The sequence below is a fragment of the Coloeus monedula genome, assembly GCF_965178545.1.
Source record: "Coloeus monedula genome assembly, chromosome: 1".
Lineage (NCBI taxonomy): Eukaryota > Metazoa > Chordata > Aves > Passeriformes > Corvidae > Coloeus > Coloeus monedula.
In genome coordinates this window covers 98,668,067-98,689,119 of record NC_138781.1, presented here as the reverse complement: position 1 = coordinate 98,689,119, position 21,053 = coordinate 98,668,067, and the positions used below count along the sequence as shown (strand labels likewise).

The 21,053-nt window shown below is 39.9% G+C and overlaps 1 protein-coding gene across 6 annotated transcripts in view; it reads right to left on the bottom strand.

Moving 5' to 3' along the window:
- MBP (myelin basic protein) overlaps nt 1–21,053 on the bottom strand; it is a 113,568-nt gene that overhangs the window by 38,142 nt on the left and 54,373 nt on the right. For all 6 annotated transcript variants that reach the window (XM_082302777.1, XM_082302774.1, XM_082302773.1 and 3 more), the window contains exon 3: nt 14,914–15,004. In XM_082302777.1, the coding sequence (XP_082158903.1) occupies nt 14,914–15,004 (91 nt within the window). The remainder of the gene's footprint in view (nt 1–14,913; nt 15,005–21,053) is intronic.

Below are 21,053 nucleotides of genomic sequence, written 5' to 3'. Positions count from 1 at the left end.
GAATATTCGCTGATATGTGGCCTGCAGTGTCCCACATTCAACACTTAAAAATCAAAAAAGGAAACATCTAAATTACTTTAAATTGACCCTTTTTCATCCCCCTTTTTTCTTTTCCTGATGACCAGGGATGCAAGAAAACAGATAGACTGGCTAATATTGTTTAGAATATTTGCAGTAACATGCAGGTTAATCATCAAGAAGCTCACCAGAAGGAGAATTTTGTGTGTTTGTCAGTAGAGAAGCTGCTAGAAAGCAGCTGAAGGAGTGACTCCTGGTAGTAAAGGAGGACCATGAAGAGGAGAAGAGGAAGAGGAAGAAAAGGAATGAACCAGCCAGATGGAAGGATGCAAATGCAGCTAAAGGTCTGGCAGAAAGAAACGGATCAGCAGGTGAGAAGAAAATGTGGTGAGAAAAACACAGGGAAAAAAAGACTGGTGGTAAGCAGAAGCAGACAGCAGCAGTAAAATAGAGTAGTCACACAGGAGGAATCGGTCACAGTAAAAAGGAAGACCACTGGGCTGGAGAAATGACCTGGAGCATAAGAAAAGCACAGTCCATGGTACAAGTTCTGTTTACATCAGGAGGATCTTTAAACTGCTTTAAGGAAAAGCAAGAATGCCAGACGAGATTGGGGGGCAAGGGGGGGAAGTTTAAAAAAAAAAAAAAAAAGCACCAGGCAGGCTAAAACACAAAAAAATTCTGAACATTTATTTCTGCACCACCCTATTCCACTAAAATCAGGGATCTGGCACAGATCAGGCTGCATTTCTTGACTGCCAAACCGGTTTAGTTTGAGATAGTAACAAGGTAACATAAACTCTTGACTTTCCTCCTCAGAAATCACGGCAACCAGTGATCCTATTGTGCTTTGTTATTGCATAATTGTTAAAGAAATGCTTTCCGATGCCCTGTGAGAGGGGGTACTATCTCGAAAGCTCAAAGGGATTGTTCATTTGATCACTAAGCACAGTGTTATTCCAACCACTCATGCACGCAGAGAATGCCTCTATTCTTATGCTCCCCTGAGAGCTGAGATCATCTGAGATATGTCGGCTACCACATATAAAGGCTGAGGTAGAACTGCTGGCAGGACATTTTAAGTGAAGTATTTTCACAGACCTGGAACTTCTCTTCTGCCTTTTCGGATGAACTCGCTGACCACTGGGCCAATCTAAAAGGTGTGAGGATACAAGCAATTCTTTACTTAAGAGTTCCAGGCTCGAGACCTTGTGTGCTGAATGGTGAAGCAGTTTTAAGAATGACAAAACAGATACAGATGTGTTTCTAATCCCAGATCCATCTGTCTCTCCCCAAAGCCGTTGGCAGAAACCTAAAAGTGCATTTGATCCAAGGTTCTTAGCACAAGCAGATACTAACATATGAGGAAAAAAAACCAAAACGCCCCCCCCCCATCCCCCCCAAAAAGCCACACTCCAAAGCACAAGGAAAACCCCTCCACTCAAAACCCAAACACTAGACTAAGCAGCTGTGCACAAAGATAATGTAATTAGGAAAGAATAAGGTTATTCCATTCTTCACTGTTCTACCATCTCCTATACAAGATTTATTTCTTATCTCTTAAATTTTGTTTTATAATATTTCATTCAAGCAACATCCTTGTGACGCACTTTCATGATTCCTGAATTGCTTTGTTGAAAACATTAAGTTGTTTACCAGTAATCTCAAAAATGAGATGCTCAGCCTCTTACCCACAGGTAAGTTAATAAAAAAATAAACCAAACCCCAAACAACAAAACAAACCACCCCTGATTCACACCACTTTTAGCACAAGCAGCATATAAGCAAGAACTCCAATTGGTACTATGTGCTAAAATCTACAGATAATTATACACTTTCCAGCTTACACTTCAGAGAGACAAGGAAATTGCCTTTGCATCTCCACTGTGTGCACATTACTGTTCTCTGAATTAACACACAAACCAGCATAGGAATTAAACAGATGAATGTACAGAGCATGAAAGGACATAAATATGCTTCATCAAATTCCTCCCCCTAATCCAAGCTGCAATTTTATCTTCACCTCTGCGGAAGACACAGCTTACTAGCATGGTTCCTAATTTTTTTGTATAAATAACGTCCTTAAAATAAATGCACTATTGCAACCACAACATTTTAAGGAGATCTGAAATGTTATAAAACCCTACACTCAATACAAATTAACTGCAATTTTCAGAAAGATGTGACCTCATTAGCAATTCTACAAAGAAGAAATGTTAGGATATTTCACTCAGATGAAAATGTCACTATTTGCACAGATTTTTTATTTAACATTATAGGTAACAAAAAAATACAACTTTCCATCATCCTGAGAACCTCCAGATCCCTTTTTATTCTCTAATTAAAATAGAACATAAAACAACTAAATAAAAATACCAGAACTATCAAATATTTACATATTTCCTCAATGAAAATGAATCTGCTAAATTAGAGGGGTTATATTTTTATTTAAATCAGGATATTAAATTACGAATCTTGCCTTTAAAAAAATACATGTCTTTATATTGCAGTGTTGCATCACAATTATGTCAACACAAACAGACTAATAGAGATGAAGGAGAAAAGGCTCTAACTCTAAATAGCTCCCTATGTCAAACTATCTTATATTCTGACTTTTCTCACAATTCATTCCAGATAAAGAACATGATTATAATACTCTGAAAATACACAGGGAGTTGACTAGAAAAGCTAGGTATTTGAACATGCCAGTAGTGGTGGGGTGACACAATGACTAGCAAAAGCAGTGGGTGATTTTAAATAACATGCTGGTTTCAAGACATTCACTTCTGTTTTCTTGAGGGGCCAGCTCCACAGCTTTCTTTTTCTTATTTTCTTTTTTATCTTGAAATCAATTTGCAGGAACATTTCAGTCTCAGAAATCCCCTAATAGGTACATTTAGGTAGAGCTAAAAAGGGTCCTTTTACACGAGAACTAAGAAAATACAGTAGAAAAGGTCTCATATTTTCACTGCAGGAGACATTTTTAATCAGCACATACGTTACACAAAAAAACTCCGTGGGTGGCAAAAGTGTAACTCAGAAACTAGAAAGATATTTGCCCTTCTTCATAATTATTCAAAACTGAACAACAAATTACAAGTCAATATAGGAAGATTGTTGGGCTGAAGAGAGGAATAATTTAAAGGCTTGCCTTCACGGAGCAGTCACTAGCAGAGCTGTATTGCTACAAGTATGACTCTGCAGCTGTAACTCTGTCAAGAGCAGCAACAGCATTGAGAGAGGCTGCTAATGAAGCACACATCCCCACAGAATAATTGTGCTGTTGAGATTCTGCTACTGAGTTTACCCACGTAGAACAGGTTTCATTGTGAAACCGAAGTTTGTCTGCAAAATCTAGAGCAATTTGGTTCTTGTCTTACAGTTAAGAGCAAAATACTGCTTGGTGTAAAAGCAGTCTGACTGGCAAGGAAACACCTACTCTCAGAAACAGGAATTGGCAGTAACACATGCAGAGCAATCTTCTTATGGTCTGATGTTTATAGATCAATAGGCTCAGTGAGGTCCAGTCCTCGACTGGGTGCTCCTGCAGTATGAATTGTGACTGAAATAATGCTGGCAGTGAGTCTGCATTTGGACATTGGTACTTTAGTAACAGAGGGAAAAACACCCTGTGCACCATGAAAATAATGAGAGCAGCTGAAAAGGCAAAAGAAAAATCCCAAGCATTAATATATTTAGAAATCTCAACTCCCAGGCTTCTCACTTTCAGAAAATTGCTCAGTTCAATCTCACTGACCACTCCAATCCACATCCTGAAAACAGGCCACTATATATAAATTACTACAATCAGGTAAGCACTGATTTTAAAATAGATGCCAGATTTATTGTTGGTGGCATACGGAAACAGAAGTCACATCTCTCTGCTGGAGCCTGGGGGAATTTATCATCAAGGGAAAAGTCACAAACAGTTATTTTGCTCAGTCTTCTGATTCTCACTTTAAGCCCAGATCCACCAAAGTATCTCGGTCAAAATCTGGATAGTATTTCGAAATGTTAATGCATGTTCCTAATTCTGCTGAAATTTAGTGAAGTTCCTCTATTAATTTTCACTTATTATTCTCCCTCTCTAGGCTATGCAGCTCATGATAATGTTGGCCAGCCACTGATCTGTCAAAGCAAGGGTGGAAAAATCTAGTGGAAAAGGAAGAGGGAAGCTCTTATTTTTCAGGGGTCTCAACAGTTTGTGGTTTTGGTTTTTACTTCAAGCAGATTCATTCAGGAATCTTGAAACAAATTTGCCTTCAGATCTTCATATCAGAATTATATATTCCAAAACAGATCACTAAAATTATTTCAACAAATTTTGGAAAATAAATCAAAATAAATAAAAGTTCAGAATTTATATTTAATGCTGACTAGGGCACTCAGGCTTGTTGTATAATTGGTATCCAGACATCTATTGCCTATTTTGTAGTAGATTTCCTATGCTGACAAATGCAGAAGGAATGTGATACTACAGCAATAAAATCTGGAGACCAAACAAGAGGGTCTCGTGGTCATTTTAAGGATGGCCGGTTTAGATACAAGACTGAACACGATATACAAAACAAAGGACAGCCTGAAAGTAAGGGAACAGAGTAACACTACAGCCTGCTCCTGCCATAGCCTTACCTTAAAAAAATGAAATACTTGCATATTTTACACCTGATGAATAGGTGAAGCAAGAGGTGAAAAAAAGGGGACAAAAACTGATCATGTCTATAGCTAATCCTGCCCAAAAAGGCTTTCTAAAGAATTCAGTTCACTCATGACAATAAATGTCACAACTGCAATTAAAACTTGGCCCATTCACTTCTGAATAGAATTATCTACTCCTATTTGACTTTGGGCTGCACGACATCAGTAGATCAGAAAATGGAAATATCTGCCTGCCTGAAGCTGCCCCAGTGGCACGCTCGATGCCTGATGTGAAAGACGGCTACCTCAAACCTGCTGGCTGAGCCGACAACTTCAGGTACTACAGATCAGCATCTTCCTCAGTAGGAACTTGGGTATAACCATAAACTTGGTAGGAACTCAGGCATAACCACTGCATGGCTCCATTAAAATCAGCAGAGTTGCTGTGTTGAAGAAGCAGGAGGTCCCATCAAGGCAAACAGAGACACCACATCCTGATAAACATTCAGGGAAGCAGGCCTATTTCAAAGGAATCATTTGTGAAATGTTAAGTATTTATTTTAGAAGCATCAATATTTTAATTTCGTCTCCACTGAGTCCAATGAAATGAAGTCTATTTATTGTAACGTAACATGGTGACTTAGTTAAGTGTCCAAAACCTATCACTTTTGTTTCAAGAGCCCATTCATCTACTTTTCCATGAGCAAAGGTTAAAAGAAAATCCTATTACAGATACTTCAGAACAGAAATGAGAACTGTTGTGGATTTCTTTTTTATGTAGACTCTTTCTATTGAAGTCACTTGAGATAAACTTATTTAGAATTATTTTTTAACAGTCCAAGCATATGTTTGTTTAAGCAACTGAGTTTAGTCTTTAAAATTCTGATTTTTACTGCAGTCCTCCTGCAGTAGATTAATATGATGCACAGAAGAAATTTTAAGATGCTACAGAAATAGCCAAAAAGAAAAGAAGAATTCACAATGGATGACAACTACTAGAAATCACTCAAACTAATTTAAAGTTGCTGTTTTGATGGAAATACTTTGGATCCAGTCTAAAAATGGTTCCTTCTAATTAAGTGGGACTATTAAAGGGACTAGAAAAGGCCAAGCTTTTCATTGGCAACAGGGAAGGGAAGCATAGGGAAGGCTCTAGAGAGGGAGCCTGCTCTGAACAGCACTGGAAATAAAGAGCAGCATTATCATGGCTGTTCTCTGCTCCTTGCAAGGCTTGTGAGCGACTGCAGTCTTGTCGCCACCAGGATGTTTCTGTACAAGTACCAGTGTGTGCACACCAGTAAATACTAGTCCTTTTCACTTCTATTTTCCTCATCAAAAATGGATTATCTCAGATGTGAATTTCTGCTCTGTTCCTCCTTGTCAGCACTTAAAGGGCCACTGTCCCACCCCTGAAACTGAGCTATTGCACAAGTGCTGCTGAGCTATGTGTTTGAAGGAGTTAAGCCAAACCACAGGCAGCCTTCTCGAACAAATGCGTAACAGAAAGCCATAGCTTCAAGTACGGGTTGGATTTCCTGCCTGACAGGGTACTGGAGCCCTGGAGCTTCACAGAGCTCCAGGGTACAGCGATGGCAGTGCCAAGGGGAAACTGACACATGCCAAGCCCTGCAAATTTTCATTCACTCATTCAAATGCTGTGCATTCCTTCTTGCTTTCACTCTCCACCACCAGCAGATTCATTTTCAGTCTTGTGGACACAGTTGCAAATGCCACGCACGAGGCTGAAGCCCAGTTCAGCACCGGAATAAAAATATTTTGTCAGGGTCACCACCAAAACAGCTTGCATAGCGTGTTTACAATAGCTGTCATTCTCTACTTTCATAATCCTTCACGGTGGGCTTCTTGCTGCTTGGCTTTCCTTCCAGAGCTACACCCACCACACACCCAGGCTGATATTTTCACAGAACTGCTGCTGGACAAGAGGATGCAGCTACAGTGGCTCTCTCCCTGCCCTTCCATACTCTTTGGGCATCAACCTGAACATAAGAAAATCCACAGGTTTTTCCACACTCCAGCCTGATCCTTTAATATTGGAAGGACAAGTCAATGGATTTTTGATTTTTAAGCTCAATTCACTATCTTTATAGTTTTGGCAAAGTCAATAGAGCTTATCACAATATCATGAGTGAACATGACTTAAAGGGGGGCGTGAGTGGGAAGTATCATTAAGAATCCAACCCAGAATTTCTTAGGCACATCAGATCCTGGCAAGGAATTGGAATTTCACCTGTTTCACAGCACACTGGAGGGGAAGCATCAACTTAGCACTGACCTACAGTATTTATGAGGGCAAGATGTTTACCTCTGTATCCCCTTTTAACCCCAATTTCTGTCTTCTGCATTCAGATAAGAAAAAATCTGGGTTTGTATATGTCTTTCATGATGTGTGCTATGGGCAGCCTAATGGAGGCCAGACACACAACTAGAGGTAACTATGGGGTGCAGACCATCAGCAAAGAGCCTCTTTCTAACCAGGGTAACTGACTGCTTAAAGTCTGAGGAGAATCCATTGTTTTTGTACAATTTTTGCAACAGGACATTATTCTGGCTCAAATCAGGTATTATGGATTTTATCCAGGAATTACATAATGAAATTCCATAGTTTCTATTATGCAGGAAGCCAAAGTTGATGACTTTCGTATTACTTATTTTTTTAAAGACACAGAAGTGTTATCAATCTTAGCTGTTGTTTTCATATTCTCCAAACGTATGGTACAAAAACTCCTTCTAGTTCTCTTCTAGCCACTGCATTAAAAAGTGAGTCGTTGTAATTAAACTTTAACAACAACATCTGTTTCAGCTAACCCGACAGAAGAGCGGTTGGCCCACAGAGAACTATTCTGCTGCTTCTTTCACTCAAACCAGAACTGAGTGGTTATTCAGCCTCAACAAAATTGGAAACGGGACAACAGCAACATTTCAGCTCCTTTCCCCAAAATAAGGATCTTTCAGAAGCACTTTTAATTCATTTACAGATAAAATCCTGCCTTAACCCAACTGGATGGTACATAAGAATCAGTGACAGAGAACACTAAGGACTTCTGTGCACACAGAATACTCTCTTGGGCTGCAGCCTGCTAACAGGACAAAGATAATAAAACACACTGGGAAAGGAGTAATTTGTTTCATGGCTAGCTAATTAACCATAGGCCTCAAATCACCATCCAGCAACATGTGACATTAGACCACCCTTCTCCATCCTCACTTTTACAATTGGATACAATGCTTGTTCTGGGTAACAATAGGATGGTAAATGCCTATTGTGCTGCCCTCCATCTTGCATACAGACTCACTCCTACTGAATAAACAAGGAGGGGAAAAATCACCAGCTCCTGTACATTGTATAGCAAGCATTAAAATCATGAATAAGTCATTTATTGTTAATGTGCTGATTAATTACAGCAAGCACAGCCCACCACTGCTAAAAATGCAGCAGGCATTGCTGTCTCAGCTCCACGCCTATGCTAACCACCCAAGTAACAAATCCAGTCCCTATGATATTAGGAAAACCCAGACCTCTGTTTTACATGTTGCTTGCATGTGGTACACACAAGAAAAAGAAAAGAAAAATCATACCAAATCAGAGTTGTTAAAATGCCCTTAAGTGCTTGTGCACTAATTTTGCAGCAAACATCAATGGCATACTAAAGGTAATCTTGAAGACTTAGTTGATGCTACTGTAGGACATTACATTACTTAATTAAAGGCATATTAACTAATTAGATGCCCAAGAGCTACTGTTACTGTTTAAAGCACCAGACTGCTGCCAGGAAATAAATATGTTTGAATGCTACTGTTAAATAAAGAAAATCCATAAAAATGAGCCATAACCAAACCAATTACAGCACTAATAGAGAAGTTGCAAATATCTATACTTTATAAAAAGCTTCAAACTTTAAAATAACAAAATATCCCACCAGTTGGCCAGCTTCTGCCTCTTCTGGACTCCTACAGGTCTCTTTCCACCTCAGCACTTCTCCAGTATTCATCTTCGCTTGCCCATATGCAAAAACTGCACATTGTTTGCAAAAACCACTTTATGATATGTGAGATACACAAGTTTCAGCCCTTTCCCTAAAATAAAGATCTGCAGGTGGGCATAAAATACCACACCAAAAAGGGAAAGCTGTGAGCTGTACCTCTGAGACCCAACAATTGCATAAAAAATAGCAAGTGGGTTTTTTTATTAAAATGTAAATCTATTCTTTCCATCTCAGAAAGCTAATCCAGGGTTGCTGTTGTAATTTTGATAAACCAGTGGTCTCTGGATGAAAGCAGACAGGCCAAGTCTTGCAAGAAACCGGGAAAAGGAAGAAGGCTAGGGAAAGTGGAAATAGGTGGATAGCTGGAAAACCAGAATCATTACTTAGCTTATAATGAAAACCGACAGGACACTAAATTCCCCCATTTGCCTCTCAGGCAAGAGGAAATAACTGCACCATGGTAATAACACCTATTTTAGGACCATTTGCTGTCCCACCAGATTGATTTTTTTTTTGTGTAAGCTTGCCATTATTTTGCATTAATGTCATAGCTTGTATTCCACAATTGATTGTGTTTACAATGAAAGAAGCTTCCCAGTAAGGTCACTGAACTGCAATAACCTTCAGCTTTTAGCCAGCTCTTGACAGGACTGCATCACCTCCTGATAAAGGCATTGTGCCTTCCAGCTCCTCCCTTCACATTCTGCCCCCTCTCTTTTTTAAGCAAGAATCAAAAAGCAAAAATAGGTACAAGAAGAGTGAAATCCTTACAGATGTAACATTCAATAACATATATATTCCCACCTTTATAAGTATATTCTATAAGACCAGAATAAAAATTCTCTCATTTTCCCAGACAAATTTTATACACCATCAGTAAATCCTCAGATAAAGAAAAAAAACCAACCAGAACAACCCCACAACCAAAGAACCCAAACTGGCATTCAATACACAGCATCCAAAAGTTCCTAGGTTTGGATGCAGTGGGACTGTGTTAAGGCAGACCCACAGTGAGCGTGACTAGGTCTGTCAAACCACTACAGATGGAAGACTCACAGAGAGAGGAGCTCTTCATCCCACGTGGGTTTACACAACTCCCCACAGGACATTCTGTGTGGGACACAGCAGCAGGCATCAGCATAAGCAAGAATCGGGGTGAGTCAGGGCCACCGTGGAATTGGGCTGAATGTACATTTTCTTGCTCTATCTCTGAGCTCTGCACACAAAAAGATACATCAAGAGGTACCCAGTACTGCAATTTGAAACAGCAGAATGGCAGATGGTGCTGAAAAAGCCCTACAATAGGATCTTTCCTCTTAGAGGGAAAAAAAAATGTGTTCATTTTGCCTCTTTTTAGTAAAAAAACCAGAGAACAAACAAACCAAAAACCAAAGCCAACCAAACAAAAAACTCATACCAAAACCAAATAACCAAAGCACAAAACCCCACCACCAAACCCAAACAACAACAAAAACCCAACACCTCACAGTACAACTTTAGGCACACAGCATGGATCCCTGGAAAGCTCTAAGCCAGAAGAAAAATGGCCACATCCAGATACGAGCTTAGACCTGATCCACAAGATAGAAAGAAAATGAAGCTTCCTGTTTGACAAGATCAAGTCTTACTCTATCTTCATAAGGAAGATGTTTTTTTACTATGAGGGTGGTAAAACACTGGAGCAGGTTACTCACAGAGGTGGTGGATGCCCCATCCCTAGACACAGTCAAGGTGAGGTTCGACAGGGTTCTGAGCAACCTGATTTGGTTCAAGATGTCTCTGCCCATGGCAGGGGATTAGGACCACATGGCCTTCAAAGGTCCCTTCCAACTCAAAATATTCTATGATTCTATGACAAAAAGTTAGCACACTTGACTTTCTTTTCCATCAGAAAGGGGAATATATTGTTAATATACAACAGTTCTCCCAAGGAAAAATCTTGCTTGTAATTTTATGCTAGTTCAACCCTATGGAAAAAAAAGTATAAAGTACAATTAAAAATCTGCATTTGTCATTTTCCAGGTTAATGTAATAGGGGCTAAACCAAAGAAAGAAAGATCCAGTCATCCCAGTGGTCAGAATGAAAGGCAGATTTCCCCCCTGCTTCTGCCTGACAGTTGTAGCGTAGCATTGGATCAAATAAACTTCAGAAAATAATCTCTGGAAGTAAGGTGAAGAGTCCCCTCCTGATCCATTGCCTTAAATGCATAGCACCATACCCAGCAATTTCCTTCTTTCCCCTGGACTGTAATTCACAATCCTTTTCTGACTACATACTGGTTGCAACAGAGACCATGTTGACTACGTGCAAGTTCAACAGAAGTTTGTAGCAAGCAAGACATTCTAGCTCCACATCACAGATGCATATTCAGTATATATCAGACAACAGAACTCTGTTGGATGCCACAAGAAAATCCTTTCAAAGGGCAAACAAAACTAACTCTTGTCAATTCAGAATTTCATAGTTGCAAATGCCATCACTGTGATGTCTTTTCTCTCCCATGCCCTTACCCTTCTGCTCCATTTCTCCATTCCATCTTCCTGTATAAAAAGTTCATTGCCTTTGAGAATTACCTCTCTGAAACACAAGACACACCTGACTCATTTGCTTGTTTCATAAAGCAGCTGGTACGATGTGGCTTCATTGTTGGCAAGGCCATTTCATTTATACCCAAGTAAAAACCCAAATATTAAAGAGAAATGCAAAAAAGCCTTCTGGAATGGTAATTCCCAAATCCAACCCACAGAGAGAAGAACAACAGGAAAAGTATGACATTTATGTGTGTTCACAAGTGGCCCTTTGCAGTAGTGGATCAAACCTTGCTTGAATCTACAAAGTATGCTACCAGGTCTAGCAGACTTGAAAGAGAACCCCACACTTGGCTCCTTACCACCGTTATATTTTCAATCAATAATAACATGTTTGCCTCCAAAACTGGATCCAGCTGATAGGGACTGCAGAAACCACATTTACTCTGAAAGGAAGCATTTTCAAAAAAACCCTGACATATTCAAATGGTACAGCTTCACCAGGTATCTTCTGTATAACAATTCTTAGCAACTGCATCTATTCCGTGCTGTCCAAAGCAGAGAAAGTTCCCGTATCCTGAGAAGTCATTACTGTCACCTGGTGCACGCCAACACTAACCTCGGAGAGTGGGGAGACAAGCACAAATCAAGAGATTTCTGTCTCCTTTGCTGCAGAGCCTTGGACCTGGCAGTCCAGGCGCCCTGCTGGCTGCCAGGGCCTGGCAGCTGCTGCCACCGGGTGGCTCAGCGCAGAGGGACAGCCAGCGCTGTCGGGGGACACGGCTCAGAGCAGAGGGACAGCCAGCGCTGTCGGGGGACACGGCTCAGCGCAGAGGGACAGCCAGCGCTGTCGGGGGACACGGCTCAGCGCAGAGGGACAGCCAGCGCTGTCGGGGGACACGGCTCAGCGCAGAGGGACAGCCAGCGCTGTCGGGGGACACGGCTCAGCGCAGAGGGACAGCCAGCGCTGTCGGGGGACACGGCTCAGAGCAGAGGGACAGCCAGCGCTGTCGGGGGACACGGCTCGTCCCAGCGCCTGCTGCGCGCCCACGCACCAGGACAGAAAAGGCAGGCGGCTCTCAAGGGATGCTGCCCCTCTTCAAAGGGGGCTCAGAGGCTGTGTCAGGCTCCTCTGCTGCCTGTGCTAACCTTTCTGTAGGGGGTGGCACTGTCCAGAGAAAGCTGGGAGAAGGGATGTCTGGGGAAAATAGTAAATAAGTCACAGAAGATAGTGATCTCTGTGAAAAGGGAAGACACTGCACCTGCTCAAAGAGACTGGAGGCTATTAAAAATTCTTCAGAAGAGGGATTCTAGTCAAAGCTGGAGCTATGAATTAACCAACTATTGGTGCATACTTGATGCTTGGTATAATTAGCATCACTGGGGAAAAAGAAGAAAGAAATGAGGGATAGCTTGAAATAGATCAAGCCAGAGTGAGCAGATCTCTAATCATTTAAGTCACAGAACAAAAAATAACTCATCTAGGGAAAACTGCTTCAAGCTTATCCTTTATCCCTGTAAGATGTAATAGAGTATTTTAAGAAATTGTCCAGAACTGCAGGGAAAGGCACACACAACAGTCATTCTCAGGACACAAAACTTGTATCTGTCAAAATATTCTCCCTGATCCTTACTACAGTGATTTCACTTGCACCTTCAGTCCACTTTGATTTCCTCATTTGACCAGGGTAAAAGAAGATTACAAACTCCATTTGCACCATACTTCCTCTTTTTTTTCTCCCCCATTTTGACCTAATCTTAAAATCAAAAAAAACCACACCAGACTGTCATTTGCAAAGTGGTAGGAGGGTTGATATAAGATACTGCAGTCTGACTGTTTTGGGGTTGGAAAAAAATTTTCCTCCTTGTTATGTCAAGTTATCAAAGGTTGATCAGTGTCTTATCTCAGATAACCAGTTCAGTTCACAGATTTGGAACATGGAAATATTTAGCAGTTTTTTAGTAAATTATTAGCTTTAAAGACCATATAGCATACTGCATGTTGACTTTCTTCAATTAGTAAAAGAATGTGTTGATACAGGGTATGGATCATTGGATGTTGAGTTTAAACCTACCAACAGTGAATTCCACAGTTAATTCCCATCTCTAGACTCACAGTTCCCACGTGGACCGCAGGCTTGACTAACTACCGGATTAGCTCACTAGTACATGGGAGCAGTGATCACAGTATACAAATGTTTAAATGCTTGAGATTTTGCTGGCAGAAAGAGGCAGATGGAGATCTCCTTGCTTTGCTGTCTCCATCATTCTTGCAGAAAGAAAACGAAAGCTCTGCTCTGAGAAAGGACACAGCTTGAGATGCACATTACACTGTGCCATGGGGCTTTCTAACCAGTAATACTGGATCTACTGCAAATAACTGGCAGAGCAAATAGCGAGGAAATGAGGTAATAGCCTCAGCACCCACTTAATAAAGCTGAAAGCTAGTTCTAAAGTCCACTGGTGGATTCATCAGACGCTGGCACTATGTGATCAGTGTTGGAAACATTCATACCAGGAATTCAGGCTCATGTGCCAATCACACTATATTATCTCACTGAGAAAAGATGAATTGAAACAAAACCAGTTTAAATGATTTCCATATAAAGTGAAAAAGACTAATTATCCATGCTCCATTCCTTTTGTACTTTGAAAGAAAAAAAAATCGTTACTGTATTTAAAAATATTTTGCTCATCCAAAAGTTTTCAAGCTAGTCAGCCTTAGTAACATCCACATGACCAGCCTTCCCCTAAACTCTCCTGCATTAATGTTAAGACTACTGCTTCTTTATTGGCGTTCTATTAGCATAAAATCAACCTAAAGTTGTAATAATAAGGTTTCCCTCATCAGGAAAACTTTCGTCGCCCAGCCAGTGTTTGGGCACAGGAACAGGCTCTGCAGGCAAGTGCTCATAGCACCAAGCCTGACAGAGTTCAAGAAGAGTCTGGACAATTCTCTTAGGCATATGGTGTGATTCTTAAGGTGTCCTGTGCAGGGCCAGGAGTTGGACTTAATAGTTCTGATGGATTCCTTCCAACTCAGCATATTCTATGATTCTAAGATTCCCGGTCTCTTTTCCAAAACTTAATGCAGAAGAAAAGGTCAAATGTGGCTTTCAGATTAAATAATAAAACTATCAGCAAAACCTCTATGGAGAGCAGGAAAGGGATTCACTGAAAAATACCAAGAGAAGCTCATTTAAAACCTAGGCCTCCAAGAATTCTCAAAGGTCATCCAGTCTATCCTTCTGGCACAAGATGATTACATCAGCTTAGACAGTTACTTGTCTAACCTGTTTTTCAAGACCTGCAATGATGAATCTGCACACTTTCCAGATGATGTATCACAATGCTTTAGTATTTGTTTCTGTATTTCCCTTCCTGACATTTGATCACATCCTTCTTTTTGCAGTTTTAAGAATTCACTGCTTTTCCTGTCCATTATGGATGGAGAAAAGCTTATATTCCCTTACTGCATAAACCTTTAATTTTGCTGAACACTTGGATTCAATCTTTCTTCTCCTCAGAGATTATTTGTTTCAGACTGTTGATCGCTCTTTGTTTTCTTCTTGGTCCTCTCCTCCATCTTTCCAGGTCTCTGTGGGACTGTACAGCCTGCACTCAAATACTGCACACCAACATTAAGTAGATCACTAGGACTTTGTGGGAATTCTCTTTGTACTAACACATCAATTAACATTTTCCACTTGTCCTAGTAACTCACCAAATACTTCATTATCCTCTGAAGACTGCTGTGTTAGTCTGGCTGCTTTTGGACTCTCCTTAGCTGCTTCCTCCACCTTGGTTTCAGCATTCTGTAAAACAAACATTTACTGAGATTAGTTCTCCTTTTATAGCTCTCAAACAGAAACACTCTTCAAACTTTTAAATTATATTCTTAATTACAGAATCATTAATACGGGTGGTTTTGTTATCTTTGCTACACGTATGTGGGTTTGCAAAATAGTAAGGAAAAATACTCTCAGAAAACCTGGATTTTTTTTTTGAGCCTGTTTTAATCTGACTAGACTACATAAACTGGAGAGTTAGAAAAGACATTTAAAAAAGAGAGAGATCTTAAATCATAAAAGTCTTGTAAGTTTCCACCTTTCTGTTTCATATCTAATTTTATTTCTATTGACATATTCCATGTTGACTTAGTGAACCAAGAGATCAGAACATAGTACACAAATATTCCTCCTTACAGAGCAAAGGTAAGTGAGCTAGAGAGAGCTTATGAGTAGCCAGCTTCAAGTCTTTAACCAATTCATGTACTTGACAGTTTAAAGCACAAGTACTTTTCTGTTTATGAAAGAAATCTGCCAATTAGCTATCTGGTACTAGACTGGGCCCAGAGATAAAGCAACAGCTTCAGCACTTAACTTGCCAGAAGTTAAAACATTTCATTCCCTAGCTAGAAAAGTCTGAGGAAAACATAAGCTGTGAAACACTGAGTTTTAAATATTTATATTGCTACTAAAGAAAAAATAACTCATGTTTTAAAAATATTTTACTTTAGTACTCAAGAGAAACATATAAACAAGCTTACAGCAATGCAGACAGTAAACTGCATAAGCAGTCAGCCATTGAATGATGGACATGAAATGACTGATACAATATTAAATATTACTGGAAAGAGTTGACTAAGAGTTGAGAAAGGAATAAAAGAGAAATGTTGTATGCCTATGCTTTTTAAAGGATACATATTGCTCTATTCAAGAACATGCTCATTTGGAAGACTCCGTGTGATGTTTTGGAAAAATACAATTTTTAAACTCTGATACATATTTGAAAATGCTGCTATACAATCTGTTCATGAAAATTACCATCTCTGCTCTCAGAAACATAGCACAGCTCCAAATTTCTCTTATTTCCCCTTATTAATAACAATAAGGAAGGTGTAAGAAGATAGGTAGATTAAGTCTGTTAACCTCCCTATAGAACAGGGGAGTGCAAACTTAAGGCACATAAACTCAAGAGACTTTGAAACAAGACAGCAAGAATTTTGAGAAAGAAATGAAAGATAGGCCTAGCAAGCTTACTGGTGTCACACAGCGGCTGACAAGAACCGGGAAAAGCAGAGACAGAGAAAGTGCTTCAGAGGAAACTGCAGGTCCTTCCTGAAACAGGAAGCACATGCAGAAGTGAAAAGGTTCTGCACTCCCTCAAGGTACCAACCTGAGTGTGTCCCATGCAGAAAACCCATCAGCTTGGTACCTCTCAGAGCTGAGGAGGGAAGTCAGTTTTAGCAGATGCTCACTCAGTCTGGCTTAACTAGTGTCCCTTGGGAAGACGAAGGGACCCAGTCAGAAATCAGCAGTGGCTATACTGGGAGACAACTTGCTTTGGGTAAACAACTTCACAATCAGCACAAATAACTGAAGTCCTGGAGCCACCCAGTCTGCAATGCTGTCCACTCGGACAAGGGACTTAGGCTAAGGTCTGTACTTGTTGACAGTATCACCCATATTTAGAGGCCACTGATTCAGTAAGCTGCATATTGGATTTGGGTTCTCCAATCTATTTTAGTTGCTTTATAGGGAGCAGCAAATCAACTACATCTTTGTTGTACAGAGAGATCGAGAACAGCAGTCAACTCTGAAAAAAAGCAGAAGAGGACATCTGCTACGGGAGGGTAAGTCAATCCCAAAGGCAAAGAAAAACACTAAAAATTGTGTCATCATGCATGGGACAAAATTAATACATTTAGAAGATCAAAAGTTCAGGGCTTTCCCAAATGAAGGGGACAGCTGAACTCCTGATCAGAGCTATTGCTCTAGGCTTTGTAAAGGCAGTGCTTGTTAGCTCCATCTTTAATTGTATTTCATCATATGTAGTGTATGGTAGAGCTGGTGGTACAGGAGGAGAGGGATTGCTGTTCTTCATGCTCTTGTTCCCCTTGGGAAACTGCTGGAAGTCTGTAACCTGCTGCAAGGCATCAAGAGCAGTAGCAACAAAACACTATCCACCAGACACTCAGCTGTGTCTGTGAAACGCATTGTCACTCCAAGCTCTTACCGGGGAGATGCTTGCATCCCTTACTTGGAAAACATAGTTTTGGCAGTCTCAGGGAAGTTAGAAAGAACTCTGAGACATTTTGGTTTGAGTTCAATCACTGGAAAGAACTACACAGCAGCTGTGCTGTCTGCTCCCTACATAAGGCACAATGTTGGTGTTGACAGAAGCCAGCTCCAAGATGTTGACAGCAAAGCTGTGTGATGTATCAGCCTAAAACAACAGTGTATGGTTGGATATAATTCTGCTTGGCATGCCTTCTTAACCAAAATGCAAACTTTCAAAAGACTTCTTTTGCTTTATTTTTTGCACGAAGGAATCTACCCAACACATTATTGCTGGCACATATAATGCTTATATTCCCAAAACCAATACAAGACAAATCACTGCAAAAGAACAATCAACGATCCAGACAGTGCAAAACAGTCAAGACTCGGTCAGTTGCTTGATTCTTTTTTCTAGGGTCCTAAAAAATTTTAAGTGTCTCTGTCCTTGCAATCAATGAAGAGAAAAAGTGAGAACACATTCCCTTACACTGCCTGAGCTGTGTCAGAAGAGACTCTTTACCTACAGAAATAGTGTGCTTGTGGCTGGTTATAAAATAAAGGCCCTTTGTACATAACAGTGTAAACGTAACTCTACCTAGCCCCTTCAGGCTGAGTACTGAATGCAATTTCAGAAGTGATAGGGAAAATAGATTCATTTTACAGTATCAGTTCCCAGGAGAGTAGATATTACCTGATTTTAGTATGAAATAAATATTATATAGGCCTAAATGCACAAAAACCGTCTCCCTAAAAAGCACCTCCTTTGCCACTCATGTTCCAAAACACCATAAAATACCTAAGGAGCAAGCCAGCAGCTACTGCATGGGAACAGCTGGTGACAGACTAGAACCACTTCTATTATTTCTTAAAGCAGTTTCAAAATGAGATGTGCATATATACTGCAGTTCTATGTATGTGAATATGTACATATACAACTGCTCTTGATTCAGACCGGATAAAAATTAGAATTGCCTTATAATCTGCCCCAGTTTTATAAGATATTTTTGGCCCAACTTTCCACTGTAGCTGTTCCCTGGTGCCTTACGACTCAGTTCACCTGTTTTCCCATTATCTACCATGTGCACACCATAGTCCCCATATTACACATTTTAAAACTTTGATAGGTAAATATACAAATAACCAGTAGCTATCAAAGTATTTTCAACAAATGAACAGCAATATCAAAAATGTTTTGGCTATATATACAGCCATTAGTGCAAGAAGAGGCTACTTGTATTTTGCTGCTATCAGTGCCTACTTAGATGATCTTTACTTATATGGGAAATATTAAGAAATACTGAGTTACAGTGAGCTGTATTCTGCAGGTACTACAGTATCAGGAGGGTTAAAAAGTGCAGTGAGGCAGATTATATTTAGAGAAGCAGCTAAGTCCTCAAGGAATCATAGGCCTTGGAAATGGAAAGTTGTACTCTAGAGTATTCAAGGCAGCTTTTTAACTACCTTGCCATTTTTGTTACTAGTTAAGAAGGGCTTGTTTCTTTTCCTTTAACCACAAAGTTATGACTCAATGACTTCAATTTCTAAGTGATAAAACCACACAGAAAAGTTAAAATTTCTCATCAGAAATAAAATGACTATTCAAGAAGTGTTATGTCTTCATGAGAGTTAAAGAAATTCAGTGTGAAGCACAGATTCACATTGTCTGTGCTTTCATTCCTGCCTTTTACAACCTACTCCATTTTCTTATTATATATATTCAGCTAGTATGTTTAGCTCCACTCCAGCGGCACAACTGAAAACAGCTAAAATTTCCTTTATTTTCAGAAAAGTGCCACAAGGGCATCAAAAGCTGCAGCAAGACAACAACAGACTGTGAGTGCATGAGCAGCTGCTTTGGCAGCACAGACATTTCTCTAGTTCCTTGTCTCATTCATTCCTGTCCACAGCACATTACCTTCCCTCCACAAAGCCCAGCAGCACTGGGGGCATGGTTAAACACTTGATTCTCTCCCTGTGCTTTATCTACAAAACTAAGATAAACAACAGACACCACCTCAAAAGACAGACAAGAGTTTCTAGTGGATAAAACCAGAACTGACCGGCAATAAATCTTCATTTTGAAATAACAGAAAAAGAGTAAGGCTGCAGGCAATAACGATCGGGATAATCGAACCCATATCTATAGCAGTAGATCATACTGTTCCATTCCTGCAAAACATTCCTGACTTTCCACTTCTGCAATGACATTCCCCTGAATTCTACCATGCAAGGCCACCTTTCATGTAATATTCATAAAACGTATGTATGATGTTCAGGCTATAGTATACCTTCAGGACAATCTCAGTCTTCTCAGAGATAACTGATTTTCCAAAGAGTTCCACGGGGAAAAAGTAGGAAAATTCTTTAAAACACGAATATGTGCTCCTTCAAAATTGTGACAGTAACAGGAGTGAAAGACAAGTATCAGTAAGTCTGTCAAATACACGGATGTTTCTCAAAACACCAAATACTGCTGCAATCAGCAGGGCAGGATGGAAGTCAATCTTAAGAGTTGTAATTTTCCTAGTAATTTTTATATTCTGCATCCCAATATTAAGTTTTAACGATGTTGCTTTCATAAAAGCTGGAGAAATTCCTTGTTACTTCTTATCAGAGACCTCAATCAGGATCAAAATTTTTAGCTCCTCTTCATTGAGAGGAATTTCTACACATACAGCTTAACACAGTGACACAGAGAAAATGCTGTGAACACTTATTAGCAGCAGGAATTCAGGGAATGGCAGCTGACCCTCTTCAGGTGAGCAGAGATCTCCTGGACCTGCATTAACAAGTATGTTCAAACATATTCTTGAATTCTACCACTAATTCTTCCTCAATGTGGAGATTTCCCAAACGCTTTTGTGTTGGTAAAGAAACTCCCACACACACTAGCAAGCACCAGACCTCTTGCACCGAAGGTGAATGGTCAATTTTAACAACATCATACTGGCAGATCTGTACTCCTCAAACAAGACTACTGCCCTCATTCACAACAAGGTCATCCCAGGCTGAAGCCGGGCTTGTGCTATCTATACAGCTCCAAGCTCTTGAAAGCATTCCAGGAACTCCCACATCAGTTTGTTCTTCAGTCCCCACCAGCCAAGAAAAGGATTCAAATTTTACCATTAATTTTCAGTTAAATAAAATAACTCTTTTTAAACATCAAGTCAATCACAATCATTATCTCCAGCTTTCTATTATATCTTGTTTTCTCAGTTTAAGTTTAATTTCTACAGATTTTTTACATTCAGTTTCATTCATTTTAAAATGCAAGACTTACTATATCCTCTACTTCATAGCTTCCACAAAATTCTGTATGTAATTATTTTTACACTCCTGTGCATGTGTCAAAATCTTATTTAAGGTATAAGAAAGAAAAAAAATTGACAGGGTGATGGAAAAAGAGAGGGCTAGAGTTTTCCAAGGACAGTTTTCCTTTCCTCTCAACAGCACAGTGCTACTGCTGCTGTCACCAAAGGAGAACTTCAAAAGAAGTTGCAAACAAAAGGATTCTCATCACTAACCCCCGAGGCACTTCGAAAAAGGTCTGAGATGCCTCAAACACATTATCCAGGTCTTCGAAGAAAAGAATTCAGTCTATTTTGAAATCTTAAAATACCAAGGGGTTGAAGTAAAACACACTGAATTCCAACTAAAAAATTTGCTACATTCCGCATTACAGTTCCACGCTCTTTTGCTATGTGTTTCCCTCCATTCATGAAAGGCATTTAAAAACTACTTTTGTTCATGAAGCTTCACAGATTTCACAGAACATTCTGAGTTGAAAGGGACCCATGAGGAC